Raw genomic sequence first — 18614 nt, forward strand, 5'->3', positions numbered from 1 at the left:
ACTTTACTTTTCTTACTTTTCTTTCAGCTCCTCCGTGGTGCCCTTGTAGGGGAACATAGAGGCGATGGCTGTAAATATCTTATCGCTGGGGATCTTCTTGCTGCCGCCGCTGCTGCTGCTGCTGCACAGGTCCCTCACTTTGGGGGAGACAGAAAGAGACCGTGAGCAAGAGTTTGACAAATTAGGCTTTCATGCAGAATCACAAATGCAGTTAATGCAATGTGTTCTTTTGAACATTACTGCAAAGGAATGGAGGTTGTCCTATTTTCTCAAGGCCATTTAGCAACAACATGGTCTGAAAACATTTCTCTGTGAATATTATGTCGTGAGATCAGTGAAGTTGTCTTTTTTCCAACACCAGTATATTAAATCCATGGACACTCATCCATGCATCTGCATGTGTACAAGTATGACTGTGCTCAGGTGTTCTTCAATTTCACTGTCACTTAGTGTTGGAAGTGTGTGTGTGTGTGTGTGTGTGTGTGTGTGTGCGTGTGCGTGTATAGTCTAGTTTCTCATAAACAAGAGGTGGTGCAATTGTGTAAAGAGAGACGAGCCAAATCAGTGTCATGAACAGACACGTTGCCGCACACACACAAACAAACATACACAAACACAGATACACACACACACGCACGCACGCGCACACACAGTACACAGGGGCTGCTCTAAAGTAAACAATGCCAGTTCAAGTGCCGCTGTGGCAGGGCGACCTTGTGGCAGCTGTACAGTGCAATGAGAGGAACAGTACCGCCCTTGTTCGCGCTGCCGCCCCCTTGTTCTCTCGCAGGGCCGGACTCCGAACGAGCACACGCGCAGCTGCAGACCTGCTCACCCTCCGTCGTGCTCCTCCTCTTCCTCCTGATGAACGCCACGGTCCCCGCCTTGGTCTCCTCCGAGCCCTCCGCTGCGCTGCTCCTCATCACTCTCTCCTCCTCCTTCCTCCCCGCCGGCTCCGCCGCCACCGCCGCCGCCACCACCTCCTCCTCCTCCTCCTCGTGGTCGGAGTACTGGTTCAAGGCCTCCACCAGCTCTTTAAAGATCTCGTCATTGATGAAACCTCCCTCTGGAACACAGTCGACATGTCAGGAGGAATGTCACACTTTGATCTGTCCACACTGGCATCATTAGCGTTTTATAAATTTCCCCTCCGACGGGGTAGAAGTGATATGAAGTATATGAGACTGACAGCAGATAAGGGATTGGATAATCGGATGGGACACACACCTCTGTCGCCGTGGACACCGTCGTAGTTGTCAATGAGTTCCTCCAGGAAGGCCTCGTCCTGTTCCAGCACCTCGTCGCCCATGTAGGGGATGTTGTGAAGGAACGTCTCATCCTCCACCTATAGGACACGAAAGCTCCCGTCAAGACAGGTACGTAACATGCCTGATGTGTTATTTCTGAGGCGCTACAGCTGAAAATATCAAAGTTACAAACAAGCACACGCATGGTCCGCTGGCAAATAGTTCACAAACTGTTCACCTGCTCCTGCTTATGGGGATTTAACAGACCAGAACAACACGCTCAAGTGGGCTGGAAACAAAATAAAATGTTTTGTTGCAAGACCAGTACATGAAACTGAGCCTGTCGCCCTCTGCACATGAAAACTTGTTATGCATTTTCAAAATAAAGCCCTGTTTTTAGTTTAATGTTGTGTTTTGATGACTGGCTCAGATGTTCCCCTGCACAGAGGAAATTGAATCAGCTCCCGGGAGAACTTGTATATTTCCACCGAAAGAAGGAAAATCTATTCCAAATTGGAATCAAGTGAGAAGAAACACAATAGGATTGACTTCATTCGTACCATGAAGTTGTGCTGCAGAGGCGACCAGGAGTACATGAAGGGGATTCCTGCCACCGTTGACAGTGGTCTCATGGCAATGGCTTGAGCCTTGAATCCTGGGAAGCCAAACTCCACCGTACACATCTGTAAGAGAAAGAGCCAAACTGTAAGTGGATCGGGGGATGACCAGACACCACAACTAATTTCATAACTATGTAATTGAATACACACATGCTTCTCTGAGCCCCCAACAGGGGACATAAATCAGGTGAACACAATGTAGCGGACCCAGAAAGCTGGTGGGATGCGGAAGATGATATAATATTCTTATCCCACAGGGCCACAGTACACTGTTTCGGCTGTCATATGATCTGTTTCTGACACACAGGTGCGGGCATCAGAGCAGAAGAGAGAGAGGTTTGTGAGGTGGACTCAACATGATGGACGTGAGAACTATTGTAGTCGACCCAGAGCTGCTGGGGGCAGGAATATGAGGACACACACACACACACACACACACACCTTTTTGCCAGCCACAGCTCCACCAGAAGTTGACAGAGGCGTGGACTGAATCCTGAGCTTGGACCACTCGGCGTTCAGGACGTTCGTCTGCTGCTCGATCTTCTGTCTGTTGGACATGAACAGGTTCTAGAGACAAACAGAACAAAGCGAATGTCACATCGTGCACCGGGCACAAACACAAACACTTTATTTCCATGTGGCTCTGTGGACGACTGAGTTCACCCACCTTGACATCCTCGGCTTTTCGAAGGCGTTTTAATTGGCGAAGGCGCATGTACTCCGACTTGACCCTACGCCTCCACTCCAGCAGGCCGCGGGAGGCGGCGAAGGAGGGAGGCTGAGGTCTCGGGGTTGGTGGGGCAGCACCTGTACCGGGGGTACCAGGGTCTGCAGCAGCTGTGTCCTCCATGACTCTTTTAAAAAAAAAGAAAAAAGACAGATCATCAATGGGGTCCAGGGGTAGACTCTGATGTCAACATGAGCTATTTCTTTAATGGAAAGAGGTGCAAGGGATCACTATGGGGAAAATCACTAGTAATTTCCCATACTATTAGGTCCTACTACCAGACTTTATGAAGTGTGTGGTATTTGTCACTTTATTTTTAATACTGTCTCTTCACCGTCTCTATTTTAATTCCTTGCATATACATATTGATATATTTTTTCATTATGTCATCCTATTTTCACTGTCCTTCTAGCCTACAAGGTATTGCAGTCAAATTTTTTTTATAGTTTCTATTTTATGTGTTACCAAATTAGGCCCAATGGACTTGCTCCACACAAAATTTATTATACTTGTGAAGTGACAATAAAAATATATTTTCTATAACTATCACTGGATTTGACTGTCTTCACCACCTATCCTATCCCAACTATTCTCTATAATTCAAATAACAGGTATTGGTATGTTCATAGCAAATAGTTTTGGTGTGATATGCTTAATCCCCGTGTATAATCTATTATAAAATCAATATATATATATATATACATATACACACACACACACACGTATGTAGGATACTCTTCCCCCTTTCTGCTTCTCACAGATAGTAAAACTTCCTCCTTTCACGTTGAGTGGACATACATTTGAAAGAGCGCCCCCTTCTGTTGGCAAAACAAAACTGACGTATAATGTTATAAAAAAAAAAAAAAAAACCTTCCACACACTGGTGCTTTAAACTGTGCAGAGTAGATTTTTTCATAATCTTCTCTTTTTTTATTACGGTTAGTTAAATGGATGATGTGCACCACAAACAAACCAAGTGTCTATGTGGATGTTTAAAACGCACACGGGGCATCGTCCACATTGCTCGGGAGTGGGCGTGCCTCTCCAGAAAAAGCAACATGAAGCGGAGCATAAAAAGTGCGTAGTACAGTTTTTTTTTTCCTCTCTCTCCACGCGTTTCACAATCGCCGTGGTGAACATCAACTTCCCCCGTTTGCGCGAAAAAAAGCCACAATCGCAAATAAGTGCGAAGTGCAAAACCGTGCGTTATTATGATTCCCCCCCCCCCCCGCCCTCATATACGATTTCGTGCACACGTTTCAGCCACAGCTATGAAAGTGCGCTGCGTCCCGAGGCAAACACACCCGTGCAAACACACGCACACACACACACACACACACACACACTGTCCATTTAAACGTGCGACACTTTCATTTGCGCCACAAATGACAGCACATCGCCGCAGCGGGCGTCGGTGCGTCTCCACCGCCAGTGTCGCAGTTATTAAATACCTTCAAATCCGCGTCTTGCGTCAAGAGGCTGCAGCCACGAACCAAGTCTCTCCCTCTCTCTCTTTCTGTGTTTTTTTTTCTTTTTCTCTCAATGGAGAGATCTGGAGCTATTTAAAAAAAAAAGAAAAGAAAGAAAAGAATCGTTCTTCTCTTTGACTATGGATCTGACGCAGATTCGGTCTCCGCGCGACGACGACGACGACGAGGAGGAGGTCTCGCAGGAACCAGCACGTTATCCGGGGACATGGTGCTGCGCTGCCCGGAGGCTTGTTGTTGTAGTGTAGCTTACAAATAGCTGCGCACTTGGCTCGAGCCAACCCCGACGAGCAGGAGGGTGACGTCTTTATTATGATCGCAGCCCGTTTTCTTTGCTCTCTCCCCCCTTTCCAGCCGAGGAGGAAGAGGAGGATGAAGAGGAGGAGGAGGAGGAGGATTTGTTATTACTATTCTGCCGCTGCGTAGTCCTGGGAATAAAAAAAAAGTAGCGTGGAGGACTGGAGCCGCCGCGGCACAGCCATTTACACACACACACACACAAGCGCGCGCACGCACGCACACACACACGCACGCACAGGAACTGATGCAACTGTCCGTTCAGTGCGGGATCGCCAAATCAAAATGCCATTTTTTTTTTCAGGGGGGTTGGCAAATAAACTGGAAAATCCCCCCACCTCCCCTCAGCTGACTCACACCACTAAAAGAGCAAGTGAGATTAGGCAGCGTGAATACTGTGTGAAGCAGCCGCCATAAATAAATACATACATCAAATAATATCACATATATGTTATTGTGATTTCTCTTTTCTAACATAACCGGAGTGTTCGTATCACAAGCGTGCAGACTGTCCTTAACATGAACTGCGCAATAGAAAACCGATCAGAGTATTGAAGGGTTGTTAGTTGCTTTACATTCCAGAGGACCTGTGTGTGTGTGTCGGACAGGAACACAGTTGAGTTGTTGTTCGCCTCTCCTCCTCCAGGGTGAGCCCGACACGTTTTATATCCTCCTGCGTTGTGGAGAAGCGAGGGGTTAGGATGACGACGACGATGATGTTGATGGAGGCTCCTCTCGCTGCAGGCGAACCGGTGCTGCTGTCACCGCAGTCCACTTCACGGGCAACACGAAATGTGAGAACTCGGGGTTGGAAACGTGGCGACGCTAGCAGTTTGTTTTTATTTTGCTGCAAAAAATAGGATTATTTAGTTCACAGAGAGACGTGTTAATCCTTGTATGAAGAGGATGATTGGAAATTGCACAGATGGTGAGATACATCTGATGTTCTCACGTCTGACGTGGGACGACACAAGCCTTGGTTTTCTGATTAACAGACTGCACGTGAAGTGGTCGCAGAGTTCCCTGGCGCACATTGCACCGAGCTCCATCACCTGATTTGACCTGAGCCACAGTCAGTGACCTGCAATGTGGCAACTAAGTCTACTACTACACCAAGTAAGACAGCAATAAACTATCTTTAACGAGATTGGATAAATACGGAAGAGTATGAGGAAAAAAAAACGAGGGGTACGATTCTTTTTTAACATTTCGACTATCAACTCTAAATGTCGAGAATAGAGTTGAAATACTATATCGATAATAAAGTCAAGATGTCGACAAAAACGTTGAAATGCTACTTTGTGTGACCCAGGAGCACTTTTCATCGGCACCAAACACCCGGATGTTGATGTTTTGCTAGCCAGTTTGCTAAGCTAACGCTAGCTGCTAACCGAGTTGTAAAGTTGCGATGTTATTGTTATTGACAGGCTGAATCTGGAAGAGACGATGCGGTGACAGCGGGTGCCTGTCACACCATCACGTTCAATTGCAAACAACCGTTAATGAATTTTTAAAGAGGCGTGCAGTTACGGAAGCTAGCGTAGCTTTGCTAACGTTAGCTAACGTGGACGTGTGAAAGCTAGCTGAACCGGAAGCACAACACGGACGTTTAGGGCTATTTCGACTTTAATCTCGACATTTTGACATTAATATAAAAGAAAAATCTAACCCCTCATTTTTTCTTCTTCGTATGCCTGGCCCTAATACTCTAACGTAGATTTTTTTTTTTTAAATTACTACAATTATTGACTTTATTTTTTACACTTGCATGATCACACAAATACAGAAGTAGACTTTCTAAAACTAAGATGCTGTTTGTGCAAAAGCTCTAATTGCAAATACAATATATTTACAGTGAGGCTGAAAACAAACAGCAAATAGTCCTGCTTATTTTTTAGTTGGGAAAGCACCCTATTAAACCCAAATTAAACCCATTTCCATACAACTTTAAGTTCGATATTTGAATTTAATCTTTGCTTATAAGACCATGGCTAATGACGTATGCAGATATAAGGACATACTTAAGTATTCATTAATATGCATTTATGGTTTTCATAAATATGTTTATGTATTTTTAATTATTTAAACGTTTCTGTCCACTGTTTTGTCATTCCTTATTTGTTTTTTATGCAGTACAGTTGTGGACAAATACACAAATAAATACAGACAAACATATGTGCTTACAACTACATTATATTGTGTACAAGCAATTAAACACTCATAACAGCTTTTCTGTTCTATAGAAGTTATTTGGGATTTTACCCAGGAAAACATATTGCATTTAGTTTAATACAGAAAAAAACCACATATTTTAAGGTTGTTTAAGACACAACTGGAGAATGTTTTTTGGGCACAAAACAAACACCTCATCTACTGTGCTGGCCTTGGTGAAGGGGATAGACCTGGAAACATGGAACTTTTTTGTATATTTAATATGTTTCATTATATCTTTGCCTGTGGTGCTCATGTGAACAATGACACTTCACTTTAAATATTCAGTAAAAAATTCAAACAATTGAATCATGTGTCAGTCTGAACATGGAGGCTAAACTGTAAAATGTAATGTACTGTAATGTGTCATATCTCACAAGTTATAAAGATGTGAATGTTTGTCATTCTGTCAATAATTCCAATAATCTAATCCATTTTGTAGTTTTGTGTTTTTAAAAGAAACTTTTTTCTTCTTCCCAAACCTCCAGGGGATTAAAGGAAACCACAGAAATGCTGCTCCTCTGACACACAAGGTGGCACTGTTCAGTTTCATTTCATCCTTTGACACACTATATGCTCATATACATGTCAAACAAGAAATCTGTCTGGGAATGCTTTTGCTTCTAATCATGCCATACAAACATATATTGTGTGAACAGTTTCTATTTCACCATTGTCTTGTTGTTGTTGCTCCTTTTTGGTCTCTCTGGTTCTGCGGTGTATGTCTGCCTATTTCCCGGTTATCACCTAATGCATTCAGTGTGCAAAGGCATCTCAGATGATACAGCGTGTGTGGCGAGTCTACAGTGTTATCTGAAGGAGTCCAATACAGACACTGAACTGTCAAACAAAAGAAAACATACACAGGGAGATATATAGGCTTAGGGGAGTGAGACGATTATCAGCAGGAAGTTTTTAATTCTGTGTAATGTAAACTGTGCGTGAAGCTCTTGGCTGCTGCCATTGAGACACACCTTAAAAACATGCTGCAGCGTTAATGATCTGCGACAAAGGCAGATGAAATGGTTAACCTCTTAAGTATTTTAAGATGACTGTAACTGACGCAACAAGGAGAATGAAAGATGTTCCAGATAGATTTTTTTTTATTCTGGCTCTCTGAAACAGAACAATTGAAATATATCAGCTTATATTTGGGGGATAACTCAAAAATTCAATCAGTTTCGTAAAACAAGAGCAGCCGCCTTTCTCAGAAATGAAATGTAGGAGCAACTGTGGCCCCCCGAGTTAACCTGGCACTCTCCCAAACCCGGCAGCTGAGTAAGAGCGCTCGCCATTCAGTGACGTGGACCAGCGTGCATCAACGCGACTGGAGATCCCACCCTGCTGCCTCTCATTTCCACAGAAGCTGCAGTGTTCTGTCAGACGCAGATGTGGTTGGAAGAGGGAGAGAGGTGGTGGTGGTGGAGGGGGGGCTCGCTCGTCATCACCATCGATGGTGTAACACATCACATCACACAGAAACAAAACAAAACACAAAACAACATATTCTTGACTCACCAACCGTCGAGCCTAATAAATCTCATGCTCTACCGCAACAAAAACAGAAGTCATGATCTGGAACATGTAGTTTCGAATGAAGACACATTTAATGGGAACAATTTTTTTCTACACATTAGATAGACAGGTCTTGGGTAATAACAGCGCGTGTGTCATCACGAGTGCCAGAGATACAGGAGAGCAATACTAACTCATACAGCGTCATTTGCCTTTTTTTTTCTTTCTTTAGAACTTTAATTAATTGCTATTTTTGGGGTAAACGAAATAAAAAAATTTAAAAAATCTCAAATTGGATTTTGATAAAGAATCATGCATCTCTCAAAGCCTGTGAGTTGCTGCTTCATGACTCATCAGGACTCAAACATTTACTCAGCACCAACATAACGAAACCCAAATGTGAGAAGAATGGGAAAGACAAAAAGAAGACATTCAACACATGATTAATATCTAAACACACACACTGTGTGACACACAGAGAGCGAGAGAGGTGGGGGGGTCTCTCTAACTTCTGACTTTGTGATTGAAAACAGAGGGAGGGACAAGCGAAGGAACTGGATAAAGAGAGAGAGAGAGTGATGGTGGTGCACCAATGGACCACAGTGGTTCGAGCCTAAACAGAGTCCCCCCTGCTGTGGGAAACAAGGTGCTTCCTGTTGTTTTAAAGAGGCTTCCTGCAACAACCACAAAAAAAAGGTCGAGATATTTAATCCCTGACCACCGATGAAGACGGACAGAGCAAAAATGACAGCCAACAGTTTCTCTCTCGTGTCTGCTGGGTGTTTTTTGACTCATCTCCTCTGGGGTAAGTGGACGATTCCAGCTCTTTTGACTCTTTATGATGGAGGCTGACTTTCCTTGCTCGCCCTCCACCTCACCTCACTGGAGGAATGCTCAGGGGGCTTCAGTGGTCAAGTGGCTTTATAAGAAAAAGAGCCCAGCTCGTCTCATGATTCTGTTTTATACCTTTATGCTTCACTGTCGCACGGGGAGTTTGATCAGGCTTTGACTGCATATTTGTTACTTGTCGAATGTTTCTCCTATTAGTAGTTTTTGAGAATGTTATCCTCAGATTGTCAAAATGTATTTTGTGATTTTAGCTGTTATTATTGCACCTGTTTACTGAATGAAATAATGTATTCTTGTAGCAAGGAAATGGAGTTCAATGTCTTTGAGTTAATATATATAATATTAAGATTTCCTAAAAGCAGTGGCACACAAATTGAAGATACATTGACCTGTTTACTCCACACAGCTCCAACTCATTGTTTCCTTTTGCCTCCTTTACTTTCACAATTTGTGTATATATATGTACTGGATTATATTTGTATATTCTGGACACTGGATTGCAGCCTTTTATTACTCTACCTCTTTATTCCAATACATCCAGTTCTCCCATCGCTTTATTTCTCCTATAGCAGGACGCGCGACAGTGGACGGTCTGGTCGATGAACTGTTAGCTGTGCAACCAGCCACGACAACAGGTACGTGACATAAAGAAAGAAAGAAAGAAAAAAACCCTCATGCGTTAAAATAAATACGTTGACTTACCCAACGTCCTTTTCATCTACAGGGTATCACTCAACAGAGATGACTACTGCCAGTGAGTTTACATCTTTTTTCTATTATTCTTTATTGTAAACCATTAACCACATGTCTGTATCTATCTATCTATATATATCTATATATATATCAAAAAGTGATTATACATTTGTGTCCACTGGGCGGTTGTCCTGGGTCAGTTCATCTGCTTGGCCTGGAACTGACATATACAGAAAGCAGAGCTCAGGGCTTTTCTGCCAAGATCCCCTCGTGTGTATCATCTTGACAATCCAAGACAAACTCCTGGGGAGGTCTCTACCATGACGGGTCAGCAGCAGTAGATAAAAGGTCCATAATGGTTTGGGGTTAGAGGTTAACTGAAACCTCATTACGACGGGCCCCCCCACCTGGCTCAACTTCCTGAATTTGTTCGTCATTCACCCCATGCAACGTCTGTGATCAACGCATGAACTCGAGAGTTGTGAAACCACTGGAAATTTGGAGCAGCGCCCCTTTCATTGTTCCTCATCCTGTGCCTCCCCCCCCCTCCTTCCCCTGCCAACTCCCCCCAAACTCTAAGCTCCTCCCCTGCAGAAAAGACACATTTCCTGATGTCATTACTAAATCAAAATGCTGCTCGGCAAACAGATGTTGTGAGAGGCCCAACATGTGGATCCAGTGAAATAAAGCTGGTCATGAGAAAACATGAGCCGTGCATTTGATTTTTCATTCAATCAATGAAACCATCTCTGTCTCTCGCTGCTCTTTTAAAGTGGTGAGCGGTGACAGAGAAAAATGTAGCTGGTGCACACTCGTGAACTCCTCGTGACATAAAAAGAACAAAACATTTCCCACACTTTTAGTGGAAATATCAGCCTCTAAACAGCTGGTCCAGCTGCGACTAACAACTTGTTCCAAGTTTGCTCAAATTAACCTAAATATGAAATCACGACTGTCTCCACTGCACACCCTGCAGTGTCATGATTACATCCACTCCAAAAACGCAAAAGCCCTAAATGTTTACTTATGTTTCCTATTTGGCAGAGGCGGCCCAAAAGGCAAATAAATCACATGCTGTGAGCTGGCCAGGCCCTCGACTGTGAGAAACTGAGACTAAAAAGCAGAACAAGAGTGAAGGAGTAAGGGTTTTCAGATGTGAGTCCAGCCCAGCTTGGGTGTGCTCCCTTTTTATTTGGGAGAATGGAGAGGACAATCTCTGTTGCCTCCACCCCTTTAAAAAAAGGGAAGAAAAATCCTAAAGAAACGTGCGTTGGAGAGGGGAAGCGCTGCTGCCAAGGCGCAGGGCCGTCAGACAGATCTTCGGAGAACATCTGGTAACCGCGGGTAACACTGTTTGGACATCTGGTAACAGAAGGTTACACCGCGTCGTTTCCATCCTGTCGGGTTTCCTGTTATGCCTTGCCGTGCTCAGGCTAAGACGCGCAGGTTTATTATACATGGTCATCGGCTGGGGAAAGCGCACCTTTGTTCATTTTTTTCTGACATGAATGGAGCACTTGGTTTCATTGGGGTATTCCTCTCCTTTCTCTCCGGTGAGTGTGTGGTCTTCCCTCCTTACAGCTGCAAAACGCCTGCTTCAGTCCTGGACATGGGAAGAGGGGGACGCATGAGCTAGAGTAGATAAGAAATTCTCTTTGTGTTGAAATTTGGCTTTGGAGCATAACTTTTTAAATGACTTTAGAATTTAATAGTCTGCATTACTGTTCGATGTGAATGTGTTCAATCTAAAAATCTTATGTTTCTCCCTCTTAGACACCACTTATGGAGAGTCTACCTTGCCATTTGGTAGGTGACATGACCTCATAACCACAGATAACCATACAAGCTTACATGTCATCCTGTAAACAGTTATCCAGTATTTAATGCTGATCCTTTGTAGATGTGCAACACATGTCTATTGTCATTCTATAATCTGTTTCTGTTGCTGTCTCTCTCTCTTTCTCTTCTTTCTTTTTCTTTTTCTATTTGTAAACCCATTTCATGCAGCTTGTGGCAATAATTCTCACCGGTGCACGGAGATTTGCAACTTCTGTAGTGAAATGTACGGGGCTCCAACAATGGATTGTCTTTCAACGCTGCTCAGCCATTTGTGTGTCAGCACTTTTGAGAGTTCAATGGTGTCACTGAACAGCACCGACCGTTGCATTTGGGGGAATGTGAGAGGGTAAGTCGTGTATTACGGTGTTTGCAGTTTTGACATTTAAAACATATCAAATAGTTCATATATTTGCAGACGTTTCAATCCCCCTCCTCATTGTCTCTCTTTCCGCACTCTGCAGTTTGTATAGCAACTTAAGCCTTTGCACAGAGGAGATGTCCGACTGTCTCCTGATCCCGTGGCCCAACCCTCTGGTGGAGGACACCTTTGTGGACATTCACTCGCGGTTTTTCAAGGATTGTCCCACAGAGGAGCACGGCGACCCGCCGCCAGTCGTCATGTTTGCCCTGGTGATGACTCCCATCTGTCTGATCCCTGTCATGGTCAGCCTTGTGGTGCTCAAGACTATGAATGGTGACGACAGCTGATAATCTTAAATCTCTGCATACGAAAAATCACGTTTTGGACCTACGCTCCCCCCTTTTCTCCCGACCTAAGGACCGCTTGTTTCCACATAGACCACTGCTGCTCTTTTATCTCACCTGAGACATGGCCGAGGAGTGACAAGTTTATCTGCTCTTCACAACTCAGAGGAAATTCTGAAATATGTCCAATAGAGAAAGCCAATCGATGGACAGTTCCGACTCAGAGTTAATGTCATATTCTGTGACTTCAAAAATGACAAAACTCCCTGGTGTCAACAGAAGCTCGCTGTGACAATAACCAATGTTATTATTAATTCATGGACTGTACTGTGTCTCATTAACACTTTGAAAGAAGAGGCAACGACGAAAGATTTTTTTTTTTCCGACCACCCGACCGGAAATCTGAACACTGATGGTTTTGGTTACATCCAAACTGGATGCACATGTTCTGAAACAGCTCAATTTAAAATGGAGAACATGATTTTTCAGGTTTACTGTGACAAAAGCTCGAGAGCTTGCGAAATTAGAAGGCAAATTATATTTGCGGTGACTCATCATGTTGGATGCCAGTTTTGAAGATATATGGATATATATATATATATATTTTATTACTGAACTTCTGAACTCTTCAAACTTAACTCTGCTTTGAGCCACTAATGAGACAATGTACCAGTCAATTCAAGTCCGAACTGAATACAGGTGTGTGTTCATGTTTGATGAATGGAGAAGGCTCTTCTCTATGCACACAGGGAGGACAGGGAAAATAGTCTGATGCATGGAAGTGGTTATGTGAGTCAGAGCATATGGAAGGCTTGGGGTCAGAGGTTACAGATGGGACACAATGAATGGGTACGCCCACAAAGGGAAGATCTTTTTCCTTGTATTGTCAATTTTTTTGAACAGTATGAAATCCTGAAGCACTTTTCCACGAACAAACAGCGACAATCTTCAATGATGATGAGCTAGATTAAATAGTTTATATAACGTCTCCATTCCGACTCAGACAAAAGACATGTTTAGTTTGTCTGCGCAGGCCTAGTGATAAACACTGAGTGATGACCAAAAGATAAACGTGTTTTATTTTGCCTTAATCTTGAGAATGTGGGTACGAGTATTGTGACGACGACAAAGCCATTGTACTGTAAGCGCTGTAAACAAAATTTGTATTTATATGCTGTGTTATTTTCTCTGCTATTGTCAGGACTTACTGTACCGTCTGAGAGAACACATCCCCGCCTGCTCTCACACCATGTACTGTATGTACTTTTAAAATATTTTAAACAATTAAATCTACAGTTATAATCTTGGTTTTTACTTTTAATTTCGACTTTGGATTTCAGAAATTCAGTTCAGCTCACGTTCAAAGGGATACTTTAACAAAGTCATAGCACCGTTCAAGCAAAAGTGCCCTTTAACCTTTGTCAGTATTTGATTAAACACTCGTTTCCCTCGAGTGCAGTGCAGATGGCATCGCTTTGCGCCTCAGGTAGTGTTTCACTGTATCTCCAGTAAGAAAGTGGGCTACGCTGTGCAGAGCATAGTGCAGTGCACAGTCTCCACAGACATGTAGTGAGGGAAGCGGTGACAGGGATCATGCATCACACCCTCATCTGGCACACACAGCTCTGCAGGGTGGGCCTGTGTTTGTGTGTACATAAGTGTGTGTGTGTGTGTCTGGCAGGGCTGAGTGAGAAAGTGTGTTTGGTGACCTTCCTCCTCTCTAGACGCCGGGCCATCCTCATCCCCACCCCCGTCTGATCTCATCCAACTCTGGGTTGCTCCTTACTGCTGCAGCGGGCCAGAAAACTTTTCTGATGGACACACGCAGTATGTGATTGTGTAAACCATTTTAATCATATTTTATCAGTCGTCTCGCATCAATATTTCACACACACAAAAAAAAAATATTTGTACATGATCAATATAGGAGTCAGATAGTCACGGTCCATTTCCTATCAGTCATGAGATTAATAAACATTTAAAGTCAGAAAACGTTGCCCTCTAGTGGCCCTAAGTGATGCAGCAACAAACTGCTGAATGATTCAGCATTAACTGGATGATGAGGATTGGATTCAATATAATTGGTACTGTGTAATCAAATTACAAAAATGATTCAAAAATAAATCCGGATAACATCTGAAAAAATGTAGAGTTAGATATAGTTTTATTGTCAAGGATTACATGATCACATATCTTTAGAATATCGCAAATTTAGAATTAGTAAAAATTGAGTTTTGAGCGACAAATAAGGCAACTTTGGGAAACTGCAATTTGGAATACTCGTTTAGATTTAAAGCACAATATGCTGCATATGAGATTGGCAAAGGTATGTATTTTTCTATATTTGATCTATTATTACCATTGTTGCTTTAATCAGGTGGATTTTGCAAACACATTTATATAGCAGAGCTATAGACATTTGAATATGTAATTATAAAACTGAGGACAAAGACACTCGCAGGCCTCAGCTGTGTCTCCACCTGCAGGGTGTTGGGCCTTGACCTCTGGAACCTCTAGGTCTTCTTACCGTTTGGAAGGACGAGGCAGGTGAGCAGGGCGTTCTGTACGTCGACTGGTGGTTCCTTCGACAGCAGCTGCCGGACACTTTTGGCACCGTCGGCACCGTGTCAGCCTCGCCGCTTCACATGAAGGATCATTGGGCAGCATCGGTGACACCGCGTCAAACTCCACAGCTGGCCGGAGAAAGACAGCTTCCCGGAGCAGCCTATGCCAAGTTATTGTTTTTTTAATTTGATATTGGGACGTCTTGATTCATGACAATCTGCTTGTATTATGATTTCCTCATGCACCGTCTAGTTTTTTGGAGAGCGTGCACACTGGAGTTTTGCCAAACTTGACGGAAATGAAAAGCTTGTGCCCACTGATGCGAGTGTTTCAGTGTGACATGAGTAATTATTTGGTTGTGTGAGATCCCAGCAGCTGGGGGCCTGCATGCGTCACAGCTGATCCTTCGGCTGGATGACACCGTGATGGCGGCAGAGGACTTTACGTTCAAGTGGGTTTGACACCAAAACTGCTCCTTGATCCGAACGAACAACCGTGTTCGAATGCATGTGAACACTTGAATGGCAAGCGGGAGATGTGTTCTCCAGTCGTCCAGCAGTGATGGAAAAAGGAGCAGTGCCAGCAGCAAAACTGTGAAGGTCAATATTAGCGGTTTGATGAGGATCCTGGGAAAAAATGTGTTCCTGAAACAAACCTGCAGCTGGAGGACTTGAGGGAAAATTGCAAAAACTTTAGAAGTACTTACATGTTCTTTCCATGTCAGGAATCTGTGACAGCGGACGAATAAAGCAGGAACACAACTGCGTCTGTTGGTTCATGTCAGGCAGAGATACGACTGGTGCCGTCCTCTCGTGGGGGTTCCAGGCGGTTGACATCCCTTCACCACTGAAAACATGGAGGTGAGTTTGCAGACACACAGCATTCTGCTATGCAATGTTGGGCAAATCCTCATGGTTGAGTTCTTGAACATTAAAACAGCAACATTTCCTGCCACTTGGGGGCAGCAGAAACAAGCTGTAAAACCTCCAACGCTGACATGGTTGACGCCTTTGGCTGATGTGGTGAACTAGTTCATAAACAGCTGCTTATTAACGCAGAGGAACATTAGCGTCAATTTAGACTGGTCACAAAACTAGGTCCTTTATTCACTTCAATGTCTGTCTTTGGTTTCCACTGACTCCTGAGGAAAACATCTGGCTTTGTTAATTGCTCCACTATGTATCTGTAGGTTGTTTGATACTGTGTCTCGCTCTCTCTCTTCTTTTTGTTTGTGTTATGAAACACTTCAAGAAATGATGCAGTGAGCGTGAACAGTAAAGTTGCATGTCAGAAATCCAAAACGAGGAGCTAAAAGTTGCGATGAGCGAGGGGATCAGCAGAGTCGGTGGTTTATTCTCCACGGGTTCATCACTAAAAATGCCACCTTATTCATTCGGGTAGATATATTATCTATTGTTAACACAAGATATTGATTACAGCAGTTTTATTTGGTAATGTGTGGGTGTTTGCGTTCTCATGAAAATATATTGTGTCGTTTTTTCCAAACACAAACTCAGTTCATGCTCAGACTAAACTTGAAGGACAATGACAAAGTTGAACGAAAATGGGAATTACATTAGATATAATCTTTGTAAAGCTCGACATGAACTAATATAAGGTGTGAGATTATAAAATATAAAAAAATAATTGAAATAACTTCATGTTATGATAAAAACTAACATTTTAAAGTAAGATTCACCAATGGTACTGCCAAAGAAACCTCGTGGCAGCTCACTTTCTTTTTATAATAGAGGAGTACAGTAGAGAACAGTTTGAGTTTCCTGCCTCAAGATATGTGCATTGTTACATGAGACACATCCGTGTCACTCTGCACGCTGAGGACTTTCAAAATAACAAAACTAACACGATGAGACAACTCCCAAAGCCTGCCAGGAGTAACATGACCTCCTGCCCTCACATCTCATCTGAACCAGTTACGAACTGCAGTGCGCGGCGGGATCCACAAGAAAAATATGAAAAAAACTAAACAAACACGTAGAACAACGCAACTCCAGCTCAGCTTCAAGATCAACCCTTGTGGACTCGCCGTCGAGGGGAACCTGACAGAGATCGAGGCCTCGAGTTGTGTGTAGTGATGTCGGGGGGCTGCGGGCGCCGGGCGCCAGCCTGACACACATCAGGGCAGACGGAGGGAACTTTCCGAGAGCACCAGGCCCAGCTGGATGTCCAGACGTGTTTGAAGGCAGGAATAACAGAAGAACACGCAGGTCGAGGCCCCTGGAAGAACGCTGTCGGCTCAACATGGTGGACTTTTTGAGGACACAAAAACAACTTTTCTCATTAAAACCATTCCAAACATAATATATATAAACCTTTTCACCATATTTTGCATTATTTATGAATATAAATATATTTGTTTTTGCAATGAAGTACCTATGCAAATATTTGGTGTGCTCAGAGTTGTGAGTACATGTGATATCACAAGTGGCCTCTAGATGGCAGTCCAGTAGAGCATATTCTGTAATTGAAGGCACTTTTAAAATTGCACCTTTTAAAGTGCACTTCTATCCACTTTGATAGAGAAGATGTTTGTTTATTATTATTTCCATTTGTACCCAGGGAGGCAGTGGTTTATTTCTTTTAATTTTGTTTTTACTGCAGTTCAAACTCAAACCTCAGGTCATTGAAAATGTTCCCATCTTATGCTTGGGAACATCCTATGTTTGGTTACTCCCAGTTTGAGTCAATATGCAACACAGTTCTCATGCACCGCGGGATTAATTTCAAAGCAAATACAAAGATACACAAACCTTGGAAGCCGAACCTCTAATGCAAATGCATTTCTTTGTTACGACTGGCGCAGCTCTGTAGAGAATCGGAAGAATTAAATGTGACTTTTTTTCTTCCCCCCCTGCGCGTGGTTTTGATAACAGGTGGTGATGATAAGAGACAGAAAATATGCTACTTCATGGACATAATGTAAGAGAAGATGCCCGTTCCTCTGTTAACTTCACAGTCATAGTTTTATCCGTGGCAGGAAAAAGCACAGTAGCAGTTCAACAAAGAAAAAGGAATCGAATATTAAAAACATTCCTTTTTGGTGTCAAAATACTGGAAAATGGCAACCATACATGCAAAATTTACAAGGGCTGTAACACACTATGAGAGTTTCCTGGCTTAAAATGCTGTTTTCATGGTTTTCCTCTCTGCTCATCTTCCTTCAGTGAGTCTACCTTGAGCCTCACTGTTGTTTTTGTGTGATCAGCTGATTTCCGTCTCATGGAACCAGACTGGTGCACCTGCACTGATCCGGTTTCTCTTTCACTCCGCTTTAGGGTTTTGACAGAAACCTTTACCGGGAGACAGACAGATGGAGTCGCTCCTGTTTAGTGTGGTGAATAGCATCAGTTTCAATCCACCAATGCTGAGCTGCTTGTGTTTATCTACACAGAAAAGAAGAAAAAAAAATACATTTCCCACACATCTCTCGTTTCCCGTTTAAGAAGTCTAATCCCACACTGTTCTCGAGAGATTTTTCAAATACAAATCACACAATGCACAAAGGCATTTATTTGATTTGAAATATCCATATCTGCATGCGCAGGTGCAAGACTGCCTACACTCGAGCACGCAAACACACACATACTGTACATATGAATGGAGACACGGACACACACTGTCAAGAATATATCACCAGATATGAAAGAAGACTTATGTGCGGGTATAGCAAACATGGAGGAGAGACTGAAGGGGGGGGGGGGGGGGGGAATATATGAAAGGGACGTGTGGGAACTCATCCCCCTGTTAAAAGCTCAGACAAACAAGTTCCTGCCTCGTGCTCCCCCGTCTGTTTACAGGGACAGTGTGTCGTTTCATCCAACAATGCTTCAGAGATTGA

General features: G+C 43.3%; 2 protein-coding genes across 8 annotated transcripts in view; one reads left to right on the top strand and one right to left on the bottom strand.

Annotated features, from left to right (window-relative positions):
• Window positions 1-4525, bottom strand: part of ezh1 (enhancer of zeste 1 polycomb repressive complex 2 subunit) — a 13084-nt gene extending 8559 nt beyond the window's left edge. For 3 of the 4 annotated variants that reach the window (XM_035614561.2, XM_035614564.2, XM_035614565.2), the window contains exons 1-7: window positions 4046-4525; window positions 2535-2721; window positions 2309-2434; window positions 1808-1930; window positions 1228-1345; window positions 836-1066; window positions 17-137 (exon numbers count right to left, since the gene is read on the bottom strand). In XM_035614561.2, coding sequence (XP_035470454.2) covers window positions 17-137; window positions 836-1066; window positions 1228-1345; window positions 1808-1930; window positions 2309-2434; window positions 2535-2717 — 902 coding nt within the window. In that variant the 5' untranslated portion in view covers window positions 2718-2721; window positions 4046-4525. The remainder of the gene's footprint in view (window positions 1-16; window positions 138-835; window positions 1067-1227; window positions 1346-1807; window positions 1931-2308; window positions 2435-2534; window positions 2722-4045) is intronic. The other variant, XM_035614562.2, reaches the window with a different exon arrangement.
• Window positions 4526-4756: 231 nt separating this feature from the next.
• Window positions 4757-13492, top strand: ramp2 (receptor (G protein-coupled) activity modifying protein 2). Of its 4 annotated transcripts, none has more exons than XM_035614566.2 (9): window positions 4757-5172; window positions 5374-5494; window positions 7078-7122; window positions 8638-8909; window positions 9523-9588; window positions 9678-9707; window positions 11420-11452; window positions 11654-11831; window positions 11947-13492. In XM_035614566.2, exons 4-9 carry the CDS (start codon window positions 8828-8830, stop codon window positions 12191-12193), a joined length of 636 nt encoding a protein of 211 aa, XP_035470459.1. In that variant the 5' UTR covers window positions 4757-5172; window positions 5374-5494; window positions 7078-7122; window positions 8638-8827; the 3' UTR covers window positions 12194-13492. The 4 variants fall into 4 exon arrangements, with proteins under 4 accessions (XP_035470459.1, XP_035470461.1, XP_035470460.1 ...); XM_035614568.2 differs by having other exon boundaries at window positions 9526-9588; XM_035614567.2 differs by lacking the exon at window positions 5374-5494.
• The last annotated feature ends 5122 nt before the right edge of the window (window positions 13493-18614 follow it).

Source organism: Scophthalmus maximus, chromosome 17 (genome assembly GCF_022379125.1).
Source record: "Scophthalmus maximus strain ysfricsl-2021 chromosome 17, ASM2237912v1, whole genome shotgun sequence".
NCBI lineage: Eukaryota > Metazoa > Chordata > Actinopteri > Pleuronectiformes > Scophthalmidae > Scophthalmus > Scophthalmus maximus.

Excerpts from the sequence above, each read along its gene's own strand:
- ramp2 (XM_035614566.2), top strand. The coding sequence starts at position 8,828 with ATGAAGACGGACAGAGCAAAAATGACAGCCAACAGTTTCTCTCTCGTG. Across the intron at positions 8,910-9,522 it reads TTTGACTCATCTCCTCTGGG|CAGGACGCGCGACAGTGGAC; the intron begins GTAAGTGGACGA and ends TTTCTCCTATAG. Across the intron at positions 9,589-9,677 it reads GCAACCAGCCACGACAACAG|GGTATCACTCAACAGAGATG; the intron begins GTACGTGACATA and ends TTTCATCTACAG.